Source organism: Nicotiana attenuata, unplaced genomic scaffold, assembly GCF_001879085.1.
Source record: "Nicotiana attenuata strain UT unplaced genomic scaffold, NIATTr2, whole genome shotgun sequence".
In the NCBI taxonomy this organism is placed as follows: domain Eukaryota; kingdom Viridiplantae; phylum Streptophyta; class Magnoliopsida; order Solanales; family Solanaceae; genus Nicotiana; species Nicotiana attenuata.
In genome coordinates, this window is record NW_017670960.1 from 288,141 (window position 1) to 308,536 (window position 20,396).

Genomic DNA, 20,396 nt, shown 5'->3' on the forward strand with positions numbered 1-20,396 from the left:
GTGCAATTCCAACTCGATTTGACCTAAAGCTTACGTTAATAGATTTCTCTCTACAAGAGCAATTGATTGACGATAATTATGAGTCATTCCAAGGTCACCGGATTTGGACTGACTCACCGGATTCTGGCCAGAGTTCGTCGGTTCTATTCGTCCACCGGATTTCATTATCATTATTTCTTTCGAGTTAAGTCGGGGTAAACTCTGATATCTCTCTTCTCTAAGTATCAATTTGGTTTCACCACATGCCTAGGTTAATAGATAGCTGATAGATGATGTTTTAACTTTCTGAGAATTCATTCGATTCAAGTCTAGTCGATTCTTAGTCTTTTGATAATAAGATTTTGGTTGAAATGGAGTAGGTTAGCCAATTTGCTTTTTTTGGTAGTTTAATTTTTCCCTTGTTGTTGTTGTTAATTTTGATTAATTGAGCATTTGGAATAATTCCTGATTGTAGTTAAAATTCAGAATTCGCTTTGTGTGTTTTTAAATTTTCTATTTTGGGCTTCTTCTTGAATTTGGATTTGGGCCTGTTTTGGGCCATTTGGCCATGACATTTGGCCCAGAACCAAGAAGAAGCTTCTAGAAGAGACATTTGTCCCAATTTGTTAATGAAAAGATGTTGAAATTGAATAGAAATGGACAGATGTCCATCTTCTGTTTCAAAAGATGCTCTTTTCCTAAATTTTAGGGCTAAGATTTAGGGAATTATTCCTTTTATCCTGAGGAGCACACGTCAGACTTTATTCCATATATATAGGACCATCCCCTCTCTCAAAAAGGGACGGAAAAATTGACACCCTGAAAAATTCTCTCTGAAATTCCATTTCCTTTCTTCATCTTAGGATTGCTCTGAAAGCATAATTGTGACCTTAGCATTTTCTGTCTGTAAGTCTAGTTCCCTTCATATAGAAAAAGGGTTTGAAGAGTTTGATTGGTCCAATGAAATTCCTTCCTTGTTTTTCTGGGTTTTTGAGCTGAAATATGACTTGATACTGAAGCTGTGTGTTGGTTAATACTGTTGTTTCTTTACTTGGATCTACTATATATATGCTGCTGAACTACCCTCTCTTTATTTGGCAATTTTGGAGCAATTTCTAAGCAGCTAGGTACACACTTCACCCCTGTGCTTAAGTATTTTCAAATCTGATTTAAGATGAATGCAAGTGATTTCTGTTAATGTTGTTTGCCTTTTGTGATGTGATTCATTCTCATGAATGCAACAATATCTGAGGTTTTCTTGACCAAGTAATTCCCTGTTGATCCAGTGTTTATTATGCCATGAAAAAATATGTTTCTTGTGTGTGTTAAATATAGTATTTTTCATCTGTTGGTTTAGATTATGTACGCTAGTTTTTAGTTCAGTCTTGTCCAATGTTTCTGAATCTGTTGGTTGAACTTGTATGGTAATACAGTTGATCGCATGTGCGTAGCCATGTTCTTTGTGAATCTAATCTTTAACATGATCAGATCCATTGATTTCAAAGCTAAAACAGAGTTCTGGTTTTCAATATACATGGAAGAGCTGGCAGCATTCTGAAAGACTATTGCTGGAAATTTCAATTGTAATCATTAAGGTAGCTGTTTTGATAGTTTAGATCAAGTTTGCTTATCACTCCATAGTTGAGTCTTATTCATTTTTGTTTAAACATGATTTAGTAATCGATGGTTCATAGTCTGTTATTACTGCCAAATAGACATGGAATTTTGATGTAAACAGATTTTGCTGTATAAAGTATGCTTGTAAAAGTGTGATTTTGGTTTAGTTACTTTTAGTAGTGACTGAATATGTAATAGCGTGTTTTCTCTATTGTATTCCATGCTATGGGTCTAGAACATGAAAGGCTCATCCTAATAGGAATTGGATCAAACGTTGTGGGCCTCAATTTTGGCCCAATTACCTCTCACATGGTTGAATTAGGGTCCAGCTTTGTTGCCCAACCCGTATCTGCATGAAAGCATGTATAAATAATTGGTTATTCCTTTCAGATCTCATAGGTTAGAAGCATGAGTTGGATACTAATGTTTCTTTGTGTTATCATGTGTTAAATCTGTTAATTTGGTTCCATGATCAATGTTTTATTCAAGTCCCCACATGCTATATTTTCGGAATCAGTATTAACCTGTGCATAAGAGGTGAATTGGGCCAGACTTATAAACGGCCCAAATAGGGTTGTGCATATGAGTCTGGGTATTTCAGGACATGAGCCATAGAGTACAACCCAATGAAATTCACATGGACCAACGTTTGCTAGCACTTTTATTTTATTTAAAATTGTTCGGCAAGTCATTTATAAAACAAACGGCATTTTCCAGTTTCTTTTTGAACTCAGTAGCTAGATCAGGTTTGAACATATGGCATTAGAATCAATGAGATTTAGCAACAGAGATTTAGTGATCCCTAACAGTCAAGCGAACCCGATATGCCCTGAGTTAGATTCTTGATTTCTGGCAAATATCTTAAACTAGTATTAAGGAAACGAACCTTGAACATTCGTAGTTTATTTTAGGCGTGTTTATAATAAATTATCATAACTATGGTACAGTTCCCGTGACGTAGTTGTGATACATAATACCAAAAATCCGGATGCACATTTAATGTGACACGGCTACAACTTCAAATCAATCAATAATAAAATACACGTGTTGTGGATTGTGGGTACGGTTCCCGTGACACGATTCACAGCATGTACAAAAACAAACAAGTGTACGACAATCGTAACTTGTTCCAGAAATAATTTCATAAATAATTTAAAGGCGGTTAAAAGCTAAAAATGCACAATAGGTATAAAACATGTTATTAATCAGATATTTAGGCCAATTAATAATAGTTGAGCGACCGTGCTAAAACCACGAAACCCGAAAATGCCTAACACCTTCTCCTGGGTTAACAGAATTTCTTACCAGGATTTCTGCGTTTTCCGAACTGTAAAACAGAGTCAAACTTCCTCGATTTGGGATTTTAAACCGATGACTTGGGACACCATAAATTATCCTAAGTGGCGACTCTGAATTTGAATAAATAATTTCGTTTCGATTATTGTCACTTTGATTGGAAAAACTCCATATACCCTTTCGGGTAAAAAAGGAGGTGTGACAGCTCTGGCGACTCTGCTGGGGAACAAGAAGCCAGAATCTCTGGTTCAGGGTTCAAGAATTCGAGCTTAGAATAACTGCTATACTTGGCTTTTATTTATTATCTGCTTTTTGTTACATGTTTGAGCCTAATGTGCTAAATGCCGCTGTTTACTGCTTTAATATTGTTTGAATTGTATATAAATTGTTACGAAACCCTTCTTCTCTATGAGTCTTCTAAATCTTCTGGGAAGTGCACGTTGGCGTGACTTCTTTTCTGTTAGAGTCATACCCTAATTTAGAAACAAGATCAGATCAGTTACAAAGCCGGATGGCCTTTTGATTACCGGTACTTTGCCCCCCCCCCCCCCTCCTTCGGCTCGAGTTGTCCGCTCGGGTAAGCCAGGTCTAGAACAATACACCTAGGATTTAAACCAAGAATAACATAGCCTCGTGTCGGATCCCTAGTAGGAACGCTTGTTTCCATCACGTGCATCTGACTTTGGGGACTCAGCACAGGGGTTGGGTCCGTCTAGGACAGGTGTACCCGAAATTAAAAGACCATTCTGACTTGGGACACCATAAGTTATCCCAAGTGGCGACTCTGAATTTGAATAAATAATCTCATTTTGATTATTGTCACTTTAATTGAAAAAACTCCATATACCCTTTCAGGTAAAAAAAGGAGGTATGACAACCTCTAGCATATTATTTTCAATTTCGTGTTAGTAATAAAGGTTCATACTAATAAGAAAAATTGAAACTTACAAAAAGTAACTAACTACTAATTGAAAGCTATATCTACGTTATGTGAATTTGAGATGTTTGTGGTGAAACATAAATTTGAGATATTTGTCATATTAAATTTTTTCTAATTATATCCCAGTTATCTCGCATTACGTGGATGTTGCCGCTATTTTTTTAATATTGAGAATATTAGAAGATCCTCGTTTTTATTATTTTTATATATTTTAAATTATTTTGTAAAGTTGATAAATATCTTTTATGACCGCGCAAAGCGAGGGTAAGTTTACTAGTTAAAGTTATATCGGCATTGGATAAAATTGTGCAAAGTGTAGTACTTCTATCTTTCAAATGCAACAAAATTCAAATTTAAAGTAGTTCAATCCAAAGGCGGATCTAGAATTTTTAGTATATGGGTGCACTACTAAAAAAATGAGGAATAAATGTATTAAATGTGAATTGATCCTTATCCCTCAGGTTAATAACTTAGCCTTTAACCAAGTGCACCATTCAACCTTCTTGGAGCATGGGTGCCAACAGTTAATATTATACAAATTTTAGAAAATATGTACATAAAATATCTAATTTTTCTAATAAAATCATGGGTTCACGTGTCCCATAATTTTGCCTATAAATCCGGCCCTAGTTCAATCTCTTCAATGCAACTTCAAAAAATTTCAAATGCAACTATACAGAAATTCGAATCTTAAGTGGTTCAATCTATTGAATGCAACTTCATATTTCGAATCTTAAGTTCTGAAACATAAATTTATTCTTCGAATTTCAAAAATATACATGATTCAATGCACAAATCTACTCCAAATGAGTTTAAATTTTGAAACACAACTTTCAAATATCATAAAGAACAAATTTTAATCATCAAATTGTCAAAACAACAAATTTAATAAATCCATTTTGCAAGAAGAAGAAGAAGAGGAAGAAGAAGAAGAAGAAGAAGAAGAAGAAGAAGAAACTCTAAGCACAAAGAAAAAGAAAAGAACATTAAAGAAGAAGAGAAAAGTGTATGTATCTGAAGTTATCCAGAATTTAGGTATCAGTTAAACTTTTTCTAAAAGTAGATACAAATTCAATAGATGACGCAAAACTGGGTGCCACATGAAAATTATGCGACTTCAACATTTCCATGTTTTGGGCACCTTATTTGGTAAAAACTGAAAAACAGATCCAAACGATGTCACAAAACTATTCAATTTATATCTTGACGAATTTGATGAATTCTTGACAAACCAAATCCAAGGTTTTCGATTATGTGATAATTTATGCTGGCTACTGATATTTGTTTAAATTGGAAGTTATTGCAAATGATTGAAAATATTTTAAAAATTTATATCAATTTTGAGGGAATATGGTGAAGATTCAAATTGGTTTTAGTTGGAATTTCATATTAAAACTGGAAAAAGAAGACATAAATAAATTTTATATATTTTGTATGCCGGGTGTACAAACAACATCTAACATATATATATAACTAACATAAAATTGTATACAAGTTATGTAAAGTGTTGCTTTTTGACCGAATTATGCACAACAAAAAATTATATACAAGTTACATATATATTTGTTGTATGTAAATTGTAACTTTTGATCAGATTCTATAAAATATATATATATATATATATATATATATATATATATATATACAAGTTATATATAATTATAGCTTTTGATTCAATTTATATGTGTCTTGTAAATACTCTAGTTACTTTTGTAAATAGGAAAATCTAACTAGACTGAGTAAATATTATCCTACTTTTGAATAAATATAAAAAATTCCATTTATCATTTTATCGGGCAACCCCAACTACGTACCTACCTTTGATTAAATGTTCGCATGTGGCCTAATAATTTGCTTTTGCAATCTCTCTGTACAATCTAGTATTCCCTCCTCCCATTTTATGTGATGCGGTTTAATTGAATACAGAGTATAATAAAAATTAAAAAAAAAACTTTTGAATTTGTGATTTTAAAAAAGCATTAAATATTTATATAGCTATATCATCTTATTATAAGGCTTGAAAACAAGGGTGCGTTGGTATTTATTTTTGTTTAAAAAGAAAGTATTAGAAATTAGTTATTTTGTTGAATGAAAGAAAATACTTTTTCTACGTCATAAAAAGAATACACTTATTTTGTTGAAATAAAAAAGAAAGTACTCCATTCTATCTACAACTTGAAAAAAAGTACTCTTAATAATATTTTAATTTAGGATGGGTGGGGGACTATACTGGGCATGTTGTTGTTGTTGTTGTAGGGAGGGTAGTGGACGAGGTTGAGGTGGGTGGGGTGTGGTGGTGTAGGGGTGGCTCGGTTGGGTTTATGGGGGTTGGGAATAGATTGTAGAAGGTTGAAAAAAAGTTTTGGAAAATATTTTTTCTTTTTTTAATAGGGAAAATATTTTCCTCCAATGAATTCATGAGAAAAATATTTTTCAAAACATTTAAGCCAATCAAACATGAAAAAATTGGGAATATCAATTCGTCCCTTATTTATTACTTATCTCCCAACTTTCCCCTACCTTTTAATGATATGTACTTTTTTATTAAGCTTTAACATTAGCTTATTTACTCTTCTAATTTATAAATTCACTCCCTTTTCTTCCTTTTTGGCACCTTCTCCCCCTCCCACAAAATATTGTCTTCATTCTCTACTCCTTACCATTTCTGTCTTTAATTAATTATTCTCTATCATGGCATCAATGGACGTCGAGAAATTAATCTCCGACGTAAAGTTAACGTCCGTCGTACCAGCGAAAATCACCGGAGCGGATAAAGTTCATGAACTTACTAACATGGACTTAGTCATGAAGTTGCATTACATTAAGGGTCTTTATTTTTTCAACAGTGATGCAGTTGAAGGTTTGAATATAAATGACTTTAAAAAACCCATGTTTCATTTTCTTGAGCTATATTATGAGACTTCCGGCAGGATTAGGAGGTCGGAGGACGGCGGTGGCCGGCCGTTCATAAAGTGTAATGACGGTGGTGTTAGGATTATCGAAGCTAAGAGTAGCAAAACAATTGAGGAGTGGCTGGCTATGAATGATTCTTCTGTTAATGATCAGCTTGTTTATGATCAAGTTCTTGGTCCTGAGTTGGGCTTTGCACCTCTTGTGTTCATTCAGGTAACTAAGTTTTTTTCCTCTTCTAAACTAATTCTTACGAGGATTTAAGTTATATATATCGACGCTTTTATTAAATTTTACATTATTAGTATAAGTAGTTTTTTACGATTCATTCTAGGTTAACTCAATGCTTTTTAAATAGAGTTAATTGTAATTACATTTTTAAGTGACTTGATTGCATAAATTTTTTTTACAGCATCAAGCGCATAAAACTTAAATTCTTCTAATAATATATTGGGTTTTTTAAGATTTTAAGGTGGTTAAAGAGACAAAATTTTGCTTTAAAGAATATTCCCTGTGATCGCTATGTATATCTCTGTGTGCGCGCAGAGCCAGTGTAAACTTTTGTTATCGGGTTCGTCTAAACTTAACATTTTTGACGCAATAGATAAATTTATATATAAAAATTTATTGACATTATAATAAACAATAATAAAATTATAATTTTAAAAATACAATGGGTTCGATATTGCACTTAAATTAGGAGTGTACATAGGTCGGATTGGTTCAGGTTTTTCAATTACCAACCAAACCAATTATGTCGGATTATTAAATCTAAAGACCAAACCAAACCAATAAAAATCGGGTTTTTTAATTTCGGGTTTTTCGGATTTTCGGGTTATTTCGGGTTTTTTTTTTCATAAAGTTTTCATTGCACAAAACATAGAATTTGTGCTCCAAATATTTCTTTGATCCTAGTAAGACATAACTATATAACGTGTTTTTCAAGAAAATAACATCAAGTATGAGATGAGCTATGGCATTGTACTAAAATATTCAATAATAAAGATAATAAAATCCCATAAAATAAATATTATTAATATGCCATAATAAAAATAAACATAATCCAAAATTACTAAGTTGCTAAAATAAGTACGACTAACAACAATACTTTTACATGACTAAACACTATAAAAAAATAAGTTGTGCATTTTATCTAAACCATGGAAAAACTAAAAAAATAGATATCCAACACTATTGTCATTCCTAGTACAATTTAATTGAATGTCTTTTATTAGTATTAATATCGACTATAAAACTTATTGTAGCATTCTCGAATTATAAGTCCAAGTTTAAAATAATACATTAAAGTATAAAACTATGAAAATGTTTAAGAAATATTTATAAACTACACAACAGTAAAATATTTTTATTTATTAAATATATTTAAAACTTCTATACATGTAATGTCGTGTTGGTTTGGTTTGACTTTTTTTTAGTTAAAACTAAACCAACCCAATTATAGTCGGGTTTTTTTTCCAACACCAAACCAAATCAAACCAAACTATAGTCGAATTTTTTTTCTCGATTTGATTCGGATATCAGTTTATTGCGGTTTGACCTTTGGACACCCCTAACTTAAATTATGTATCCGCCTGTGACTACGTGTGTGTGAATCAGCTGGTCTGGTATACAACGGAAAGTTGCATGCAGTTATTAATGATAATGAACGCAAGCTTGAATTAAGGTCCCGTGATCAGATGACCTAGTTGTGACTGTATGGAGGAGGTCCGTCGAATTTATTTCATGAACTGCTGTACTATATTTAATTCTCTAGATTTACAGTTGTCAGTTAGCTTTGCATGTTGATCATTAATTAAATACGAATATTCTAGATTCTGCACTAGTTGAAAGTGTTAGATTGAGAAATAATAATAATAATAATAATAATAATAATAATAATAATAATAATAATAATAATAATAATTGAAGAAGGTATACTTTTAATGATAAATGTTTTTTCTAATATAAACAATTTGCAATTAACGGAACACTCTCTTATCCTCACTGTGCAATGGCGCTTGCTAGCTAGCTATTTGATTTTACTTTTTATATTCAATTCAATTGCTATACTAATTTTTTTTTTACACTCTAAAATAAAGTATTATTCAGAGATATATAGTAAACGAAGTACACTTTAAAGATGTGAAGTAGGATCGACAGATAGAGACTAGACTTCTATTTTATTGATGATTAAGTGGTGGATTTTATCGTTTTCTATATTATTTTATTCATATAATTAGCAAAATATTTTGACGAAGCGGTGTCACGTGACACCGCTTAGACCTTAGTGCATCCGCCCCTGTCAATGAAAGAAAGAGTCCTTTAAAAGAGGGATCAAACTCACCATGGTTATAAAATATTAAATTATAGGAAATTAAATTATGTGCGAGCAAAATGTCAATAGCTTTCATATAAAACCATGAATAAACGTTGGATTACTATAAGTAACATTTGCTGATGGTATTATGACACATAATTTCCTATTCTAGAGAGTAGGTATCTTTCCTAATACAGATGGGACGTTATTAACTTCGTATAGGAGTATTTATTAGTGAAGATGAAACTCAAATTTAATTTTGTTAGTCTTCGCCCTTGCCCCTTGGCAACCAGCTTGAAGTTTGGTGGGTGCGAAATTGACCACGACATGATTTAGCTTTTTAATTTATTTATTTTTACGATCATGGTGTCCGGGCTAGTTTGAGCATACCTCGACTAATTTCACGGGATACATGTCACCTCTCCCGTAACAGATACCAGATAACTCTATCCACCAAGGTTTTGATAGATGAGAAGAAATCACCTAATTTTTTTTATCTCCACTGGAACCTAAGACCACTTCATTGGCCATTAGGCTACATCCTCGAATGTCTTTATAATTTTATCTCATATAAAAATCAAGAATTGACTCTTGTTGTCTCTAGATAAGCCCTGTATTTCTTGAAGTACCAAAAGTAACAAGTCTCCTTCTTTTTTATTTTATTTTTTAATATCAATATTTTTTTTAAATTTTTTGTAAGTAGTTCATTAATATATGACCAACCCTACATTGAAATATGGCCCTTAGTTTTAATTTGGTACGGGGAAAAAAGTAGTTGGATTGAACCCTTATTTTTTTCAAGCTCGAATTTGGTACTTAGTACCATAATATGCTTTTATGAAACCATTAATGTGCATTTACAAGTTACCAAAGCCTTGCCTAACTTATAAAACTTGGTTTCTGAATCAACCTGATCTCCTGAATATTCCAAAGAAGTATATCATCCTAAATATCTTTTCCTGACAAAAGTTTCCTTGTGATTAATCTTATGCAAAATCTGAAAGATAGTTTGTTATATAAGTTGGAAAAGTGAGACTTGTCCCATGTCGGTGGTGCATGGCGTGCCTTTTAAGTCCTTGTCTTTTTATACATTTAATTTAGAACACATCCTCTTATATGTGTGCAAATATATATATGTTATATATTATATATATTGATATCAAAGACTTGGACTTGCACAAGATTATTTTTTATTTATTTCTATAATTAAATCCGTTTTATTTGAAATTTAAATTTTAAGTTTATTTGAATAAACAGATGCGTTTGTTTGTGAAAGAACACATCCTTTTTTGAAAAGGCCCGATGGTTGCCCTATAAATAAAAGTTCTTCCAACAAAGTGGATATAGAAAAATCTGCAAGTATATTCTTAGCTTGTTGTATCCTGAAGAAGATTGTTTGTATTTTCCCAATTTGTATACGGGCAATATCTTCTTTAAGGAAAGTCGTTCTCACGCCTCAAGCCTTCTTCAATTTCGTTTCGATTATTACTTTTCTAACAAAATCATGAGTTACCACCACTTATTTAGTTATTATTAAATTACAAATTAATAATTCTAGTTTTTGTACACAACATCATTTATGTTATATGCACCGATAGTATAAAGATTATTTACTGCTCTATTTTTATTTTTTCTCATGCCGAGGGTCTATGGGAAACAACTGTTAGTAAACTGTATCTGTAAACTACTTCTGGAAAAGATAGAATAACATATAAACAGAAAATGTAAACTAAACAAAAGTTAATCCGAGCTCACTGAATTCACAGTGTTTCCTTAAGGAATTCAATCTCCTCCTAGTACCCAAGGTTATGGATTATTTCTCCCAGGATAGAACGAATTACACACTGGTGTAGTGGTACTTCAAAGCCCAGTGTTTCAGTGAACATAAAGTTCGGTAGCAAATCACACTTACTGTTGCTTTCTTTGAAGTTAAAAGTATGCAGAAGAAAGGAGGAGAACTCAGAAAATTGTATGAAAAATCTGAGAGAATGGACTTGTATTTATAGCCAATGTTGAGCTGAAAACTGAAGAGGTGCAACTCTTCAGAATGGCTGTTTATGTAAAATGGCCATAGCATAAATGTCATAACATAAATGGCTAATTTATGCAATAATAAACCGGGAATTGAAGAGGGAGGTTAATTTTCAGTTACACAACTGAAAAACTGAAAACGAATAACGGAAAAAAACATTTAATATTCCGTTGGATTTAATATTAATGTTCTGTTATCAAAACGGATATTTAATAATATTTCTGTTAATATTTACTATTAACAAATAAATTTGGTCCAAAAAAATTAATCAATCAATCAATCATTTGACCAAATCCGAATCCGAATCTGAATCCGAAGCCAAAGCCGAAGCCGAAGCCGAGCCAAGTGAGCGACGACGACGACGGCGCGAGGCTTGCCTTCTTCTCAACTCTTTAAGAGCTAGAAGAAGAGCAATTGCTTATATACCCATCAAAAACCTCTTCCTCTTTCAATATGGGACAATGTCCCTTTGTCAAGGGGGAAAAACTTAAAATTTTATTTTCCTCCATTTCTCATTCACCCTCTTTTAAGTCATATTAATGCTTACAAACTCAACAATCCCCCACATGAATGGGGAATGTCTTTATCACAGAAATATGCATGAAAAACTATGTGATTCGCAAGCAAGGATTAATTGCATCTGGATAAGTAGGTTTCCCTTTGAAATTCCGTAGTGAACTTATGTCGGATATACTTGGTCAATCGGTAGATTTGATATCTTTGAACCGTCAAACTTTAGTGTATACCTAGATAACCATATGTCACACAATCAACCCTTAACCGTCTTTGGTTCTCATGGTGGTGTTCGTTTCAGCCATGAACACCGCCTGGTTTCATAAGTGCGTAGAGAACTGGCCTTCAAAAATTCTCCTTGAAGCGGCTAACACTTCACACTTACATAGGTGATTCCTAAACGCGTCATCCCGTAGATACACTATTTGATATACCCCGTATCAAATATAGAAATCATTAAAAAGCCTTAATGTTTTATCCTTGGTATTGAACATTGTCTCATCACAAGAATAGACCAAAATTTTAGTTGACAATGTTGAACCATCATTAATGACTTTGTTTGATCTCCTTGAACTTAGATCTTGGGATCTCCAGTCTTCTAGGTAAAGTTACCGCCATAATGACTTGTTCTCGGCCATAGTCCCTTCCCCTTGATGATTTCTCAACTACCTCTCTACTTAGGCCTTTTGTAATTGGATCCGACACATTATCACTTGACTTTACATAGTCAATCGCGATAATTCCTCTAGATAGTAATTGCCTAACGGTTTTATGTCTTCGTTGTATATGACGAGATTTACCGTTATACATAACGCTCCAAGCCCTTCCAATTGCCGCTTGACTATCACAATGTATGCATATTGGTGCTAACGGTTTGGGCCAAAATGGAATGTCTTCCAAGAAATTCCGAAGCCATTCAGCTTCTCGCCGGCTTTATCTAGGGCTATGAATTTAGCCTCCATTGTAGAGCGGGCAATACAAGTTTGTTTGGATGACTTCCAAGATACTGCTCCTCCACTAATAGTGAATACATATCCACTTGTGGACTTCAAATCAGTTAAACCAGTGATCCAATTTGCATCACAGATACTGTAGTGCAAAGCAAAGCCTTGGGTATGTTCTAAATATCCCAAAACTCGTTTCATTACCATCCAATGAGATTGACCTGGATTGCTCGTGTATCGACTCAATTTACTTATGGCACAAGCTATATCTGGTCGTGTACAATTCATGATGTACATTAAGCATCCCAACACACGAGCATAATCCAGTTGTGATATGCTTTGGCCTTTGTTCTTTGCTAATGCAAGATTCACGTCAATTGGAGTCTTTGCAACTTTAAACCCTAAGTGCTTGAATTTTTCAAGTGCTGTCTTAATGTAATGAGATTGTGAAAATGCCAGACCTTAAGGAGTCTTATGGATCTTAATCCCCAGAATTGAATCAGCAACTCCTTCATATCCACTTGTGGACTTCAAATCAGTTAAACCAGTGATCCAATTTGCATCACAGTATCCCTCAATCACCGGAGGATATTTACTGTAGTGCAAAGCAAAGCCCTGGGTATGTTCTAAATATCCCAAAACTCGTTTCATTGCCATCCAATGAGATTGACCTGGATTGCTCGTGTATCGACTCAATTTACTTATAGCACAAGCTATATCTGGTCGTGTACAATTCATGATGTACATTAAGCATCCCACCACACGAGCATAATCCAGTTGTGATACGCTTTGGCCTTTGTTCTTTGCTAATGCAAGATTCACGTCAATTGGAGTCTTTGCAACTTTAAACCCTAAGTGCTTGAATTTTTCAAGTACTGTCTTAATATAATGAGATTGTGAAAATGCCAGACCTTAAGGAGTCTTATGGATCTTAATCCCCAGAATTGAATCAGCAACTCCTTCATATCCACTTGTGGACTTCAAATCAGTTAAACCAGTGATCCAATTTGCATCACAGTATCCCTCAATCACCGGAGGATATTTACTGTAGTGCAAAGCAAAGCCCTGGGTATGTTCTAAATATCCCAAAACTCATTTCATTGCCATCCAATGAGATTGGCCTGGATTGTTCGTGTATCGACTCAATTTACTTATAGCACAAGCTATATCTGGTCGTGTACAATTCATGATGTACATTAAGCATCCCAACACACGAGCATAATCCAGTTGTGATATTCTTTGGCCTTTGTTCTTTGCTAATGCAAGATTCACGTCAATTGGAGTCTTTGCATCTTTAAACCCTAACTGCTTGAATTTTTCAAGTACTGTCTTAATATAATGAGATTGTGAAAATGCCAGACCATAAGGAGTCTTATGGATCTTAATCCCCAGAATTGAATCAGCAACTCCTTCATATCAAACTTGCTAGTTAGCATATGCTTAATAGCATTTATGTTGGCAATGTCATTACTCATTATCAGCATATCGTCCACATATAAGCAAACAATGACTTGTGATTTGAAACATTTTTAATGTACACACATTTATCACATCATTTATCTTAAAACCATTTGACAACATTGTTTGGTCAAATTTCGCATGTCATTGTTTGGGTGCTTGTTTTAGTCCGTAAAGGGACTTAACAAGTCTACATACTTTCTTTTCTTTACCTAGAACCACAAACCCTTCAGGTTGTTCCATGTATATTTCTTCCTCCAATTCTCCATTCAAGAAGGCTGTCTTAACGTTCATTTGATGAATTTCAAGACCATACACTGCAGCTAATGCTACTAACATCCGTATGGACGTAATTCTTGTAACTAGAGAGTATGTATCAAAGTAGTCAAGACCTTCTCATTGTCTATACCCTTTGACTACAAGTCTTACCTGAAATTTATCAATAGTGCTATCATCTTTCATTTTTCTCTTAAAAATCCATTTAGAACCTAAAGGTTTATTTCCAGGAGGAAGATCAACCAATTCCCATGTATGGTTGTTCAATATGGGTTCTATTTCACTATTGATTGCCTCTTTCCAAAACAATGATTCCGAAGAAGACATGGCTTCTTTAAATGTTCGAGGCTTATTTTCCAATAAGAAAGTCAAAAAATCTGGTCCTAAATGAAGTAGACATTCTTTGACGTTTACTACGTCTTGGATCCTCCAGATTAAATGTACTTTCTTTTATTTTTTCCCGAGGTCGTTCAGATCCTTCACCAATCGACTCACATTCCTTTTATACGGATATATATTTTCAAAGAACTCAACATTATCTGATTCTATAACCGTATTATTATGAATGTTGGGATTTTCTAATTTATGAACCAGAAATCGATATGCTTTACTATTCATCGCATATCCTATGAAAACACAAGCAACGGTTTTTGGTCCTATTTTTACCCTTTTGGGTTTAAAACTTGCACTTTTGCCAAACACCCCCACACTTTAAAATAATTCAAGTTGGTCTTCCTTCCTTTCCATTTTTCATATGGAATGGATTGTGTTTTTCCATGGGGTACTCGATTTAGTATCCGTTTAGCCGTAAGAACGGCTTCCCCCCACAAGTTCTGTGGCAAACCAGAACTTAACAACAATGCGTTCATCATCTCCTTTAACGAACGATTCTTTCTTTCCGCAATCCCAATGGATTGGGGCGTGTAAGGGGTCGTTGTTTGATGAATAATTCCATATTCTAAACATATTTGTTCAAAAGAAGATTCATATCTACCACTCCTATCACTTCTTATCATTTTGATTTTCTTGTTAAGTTGCGTTTCTACTTCATTTTTGTATTTCTTGAATGCATCTATTGCTTCATCTTTACTATTAAGTAAGTAAACATAGCAATATCGAGTACTATCGTCAATAAAAGTTATGAAATACTTCTTTCCACCGCGAGATGGTATTGACTTCATGTCGCAAATATCTGTGTGAATTAAGTCTAAAGGAGTTGAATTCCTTTCAACTGACTTATAAGGATGTTTAACATACTTAGATTCCACACATATTTGACATTTTTATTTGTCGCATTCAAACTTAGCCAATACTTTCAAGTTAATCATTTTTCGCAAGGTTTTATAATTGACATGACCCAAACGTATATGCCATAATTCATTTGACTCAAGTAAGTAAGACGAAGCTGAAATTTTATTATTATTCTCAATAACCATTACATTCAGCTTGAAAAGGCCCTCAGCGAGGTAACCTTTTCCTACAAACATTTCATTCTTACTTATTACAACCTTATCGGATACAAAAACACACTTAAAACCATTCTTAACAAGAAGTCTAGCAGAGAATAAATTCTTCCTAATCTCGGGAACATGAATGATGTTATTCAAAGTCACCACCTTGCCAGAAGTCATTTTCTGAAAGATCTTCCCATATCCTTCAATCTTGGCCGTTGCAGTATTTTCCATAGAAAACGTCTCTTCAGGTCCAACAGGAGCATATGTAGCAAAAGCTTCCCTAACAGCACAAACATGGCGAGTGGCTCCAGAATCAATCCACCACTCCTTATGGTTTACCACCAGGTTGCATTTAGAAAGCATAGCACACAAGTCATCAACATCTTCATGCTTTTCAACCATGTTTGCTTGACCCTTCTTCTTGTCTTTCTTTGGAGCACGGCACTCCATAGATTTGTGTCCAGCTTTCCCACAGTTGTAGCAATTTCCGTTGAACTGCTTCTTGCTTGGGTTGCTTTTCGGTCCAAAAGCCTGCTTCTTCTTTCTCTTATTTTGACAAGTATCCTCAACAATGTCTGCTCCCATTATTGTTGAGTTTCCACGGCCTCTCTTTTCAACAGATTTGTTGTCCTCTTCGATTCTCAACCGAACAATGAGATCTTCAAGCGACATCTTCTTGCATTTGTGTTTCAAGTAGTTTTTGAAGTCTTTCCACAAAAGAGGCAACTTCTCAATCATTGCTGCTACTTGGAATGCTTCATTGATGACAAGACCTTCAATGAAAATCCTGTTAGTAAAAATACTAAAATTACTACTTTCAATATCAGTATTAATTTGATTTATACCTTCAGCAAGGAGATCGTGAATAATCACTTACAATTCCTGGACTTGGGTAATAACAAACTTGTTATCTACCATTTTGTAGTCCAAAAACTTAGCGGCAACGAATTTCTTCAACCCGGCATCTTCAGTTTTGTATTGCTTTTCAAGCGTAGTCCACAATTCTTTTGACGTCTCCATGCCATTGTAGACGTTATTCAGATCGTCCTCCCGTCCGCTAAGAACATAATTCTTGCACAGAAAATCAGAATGCTTCCACGCCTCAATCAAAAGAAAGCGTTCATTCTCTGGAGTTTCATCGGGCAGAACAGGAACATCTTCCTTAATGAAAATCTGCAGACTTAAAATAGTCAGGTAGAAGAACATCTTCTGCTGCCACCTCTTGAAATCAATCCCGGAATTTTTTTTGGGTTTTTTCGTCGGTTCCAATGCCGATGTTCGGCTTGTCGACGCATTGGCAGTCACCATAAGAATAGCTTGGTTTCCGTTATAGTCATTTCTGTAAAAGAATGACACAAGCAAACGTTAAAATCACGTAGATTTTAATCTCCAACGGAGTAGAAAACCACAAATGTTTTAATCTCCAGAACAGTGAACATAACACAAATACAGAAAATAATTAAATTCCTAAAGCTTGTTAGTAAACTGTATTTGTAAACTACTTCTGGAAAAGATAGAATAACATATCAACAGAAAATGTAAACAGAACAAAAGTTAATCCGAGCTCACTGAATTCATAATGTTTCCTTAAGGAATTTAATCCCCTCCTAGTACCCAAGGTTATGGATTATTTCCTCCCAGGATAGAACGAATTACACAATGGTGTAGTGGTACTTCAAACCCCAGTGTTTCAGCGAACACAATGTTCGGTAGCAAATCACACTTACTGTTGCTTTCTTTGAAGTTAAAAGTATGCAGAAGAAAGGAGGAGAACTCAGAAAATCGTATGGAAAATCTGAAAGAATGGACTTGTATTTATAGCCAATGTTGAGCTGAAAACTGAAGAGGTGCAACTCTTCAGAATGACTGTTTATGTAAAATGGCCATAGCATAAATGCCATAACATAAATGGCTAATTTATGCAATAATAAATCGGGAATAGAGGAGGGAGGTTAATTTTCAGTTACATATCCAAAAAACTAAAAATGGATAACCGAAAAACGTTTAATATTCCGTTGGATTTAATATTAATATTAATATTAGTATTCTGTTATTAAAATGAATATTTAATAACATTTCTGTTAATATTTACTATTAACAAATAAATTTGGTCAAAAAAATTAATCAATCAATCATTTGACCGAAGCCGAGCCGAACGAGCGACGACGACGGCGGCGCGAGGCTTGCCTTCTTCTCAACTCTTTAAGAGCTAGAAGAAGAGCAATTGCTTATATACCCATCAAAAACCTCTTCCTCTTCCAATATGGGACAATGTCCCTTTGTCGGGGGGGGGGGGGGGGGGGGGGAGGGGAGGACGACTTAAAATTTCATTTCCCTCCAGTTCCATTCACTCTCTTTAAGCCATATTAATGGTTAAAAACCAACAACAACCACTCCACATTTATTGTAGGTGTAAGGTCTGTGTACTATCTACCCTCCCCAACCCCCAATGTAGAACTATAGTGGATTTGTTGTTGTTGTTGTTGCAATGTAAAGATTATTTAAACACGCGATCAACACAGCTTCACTTATTATAGTATGTAAGTTTCACTTTTATCGTGTTACAGATTATTATTATTAATAATAATAATAATAGAAATTTGCCTGTAATTACTCTACATGTGACTTGATTACTTCTTCTTTTTTCACATTGGATCTTTTGTGTCCAGTTCACTTGGTTCAAATGTGGAGGGATGTCAATAGGGCTAAGCTGGGCTCATGTTCTTGGAGATGTATTTTCAGCTTCAAATTTTATCAACATGTGGGCACAAATCATGGCTGGTCATCAACTCCCACCTCAGTCTCTTAACAACTCAAGAACCAATAAATTCATCAATCCATTATTATCTACAGTTGAGAATTTGCCATTTTCTCTAAAGAGGGTTGATCCTGTTGGTGATCATTGGAGAATCACCAACACTTGCAAAATGATATCACATTCTTTTCACATTACAGAAAAGCAACTAAACCAACACATTTCCAAGATTTTTGGACCTAAACAATCAGCTAAAGTGAAGCCTTTTGATGTAATTTCTGCTACAATGTGGAAAATTTTGGCTAAGGTAAGGGGGGAATCAGCAGAGCCTGGGATTGTCACAATTATATGTAGGGACAACTCTTGTGACAGAGAAATAACTCAAGTGTCTAACAATGGTCAAGTGATTAGCATCGTTGAAGCTGATAACGTTAAGGTTTCAAAGGCAAATGTTTTTGAATTGGCAAAGTTGATAGCTGAAAAGGGTGTGGATGAGACTAAAGTTGTTGAAGAATTAATGGAGAAAGAAAATGGTATATTAGACTTTGTTGTGTATGGTGCAAATCTTACATTTGTGAATCTTGAAGAGGCAAATATTTATGGGTTTGAACTTAGGGGTAAAAAACCACTTTTTGCAAGTTATAATATTAGTGGGGTTGGTGAGGAAGGTGTTGTTTTGGTGTTAGCAGGGCCTGCAAATTTGAATGGAAGGATAGTGAATTTGGTTTTGCCTGAGGATCAAATTGAAGGGTTTAAATATGAGTTGAAAGAGGAATTAGGCGTCTTCTGAAATTAATAGCATTTAATAAAGTTCTTAGTTACTCCATGTCATATGTGTTTAAGGATGGAGAATGGAACCAGTTGTATTTGGTACTACTGTTATAATTTTGGATAATTTCTTTGTGGTTTGCGAGATTATGCTCACCTCTCCTATTTTGAATTTTTATGTAAACTTTGTATTTTTTGATAATAATATACTGTTAGGTATTTGTCCAGATTTTTTTACCATAATTGGTATTCCTATTTCATGAAGGAAAGGACAACATATTTACCATAATTCAGTTTTTCTTTTCCCAGAATGAAAATATAGTTCTTCCATATTTGGCTAGTCTCTTTTCTTGTAGGAAAAAGTTTGGAGTTCTATAAATTGAGGATCTGCTCAACAACATCCACAATGTAGCCATATGGGGTTTGAGAGTCGTGTTTAGGGGGAGAACTTTACGGGACAAGTGTTAGTGTATCACTTGTGTTTGCCTCTTATGAGGTTGTTCTCTCGATATTTTGCACTGTCTTTTTATATAGTGGATTGCTCATCTCCATTTGTGGACGTAGGTCAATTGACCGAACCACGTTATATGTTTGTGTCTCTTTTGGTATATTTCTCTTTTGTTGTTGGATTTATCATCGCTCAAGGTTTGCTTTGCTAGCTTTCACATGACACCTGATTTTTTCGGTAATAACAAGTGGTATCAGAGCGAGGTTCAAGACATGATCATCTTGACGGATTTAGTTCTAGCCGCAACCTATTTGACAATAATCATGATTTTTGTCTGAGAAATTTGACCGGATTGCTACGCACGTTGAGACAAACTTTGTGGCTGAGATTTGGAGATGCGACTTGTTGAAGGCTATGTGAAGAAGGTGGATCAAGTTTGTTTTGTAAGAAAATTTAAGCCAAGTGGGAGAATTGTTAGGTGTTTGTCCAGATTTTCTTACCATAATTGGTTTTCCTATTTCATGAAGGAAATGACAACACATTTACCATAATTCATTTTTTCTTTTACTAGAAGAAAAATATAATTCTTCCATATTTGGCTAGTCCTTTTCTTGTAGGAAAATTCTTGAAGTTCTATAAATTGAGGATCTGCCCTTCTCATTCAGTAGCATCCACAATGTAGCCATATG

The 20,396-nt window shown here is 34.2% G+C and overlaps 1 protein-coding gene across 1 annotated transcript; it reads left to right on the forward strand.

The window, feature by feature from the left end:
• The first annotated feature begins 6,410 nt into the window (after positions 1–6,410).
• Positions 6,411–19,486, forward strand: LOC109244826 (protein ECERIFERUM 1). The gene is made up of 2 exons (XM_019411980.1): positions 6,411–6,958; positions 18,406–19,486. Exons 1-2 carry the CDS (start codon positions 6,524–6,526, stop codon positions 19,279–19,281), a joined length of 1,311 nt encoding a protein of 436 aa, XP_019267525.1. The 5' UTR covers positions 6,411–6,523; the 3' UTR covers positions 19,282–19,486.
• Positions 19,487–20,396: the final 910 nt, after the last annotated feature.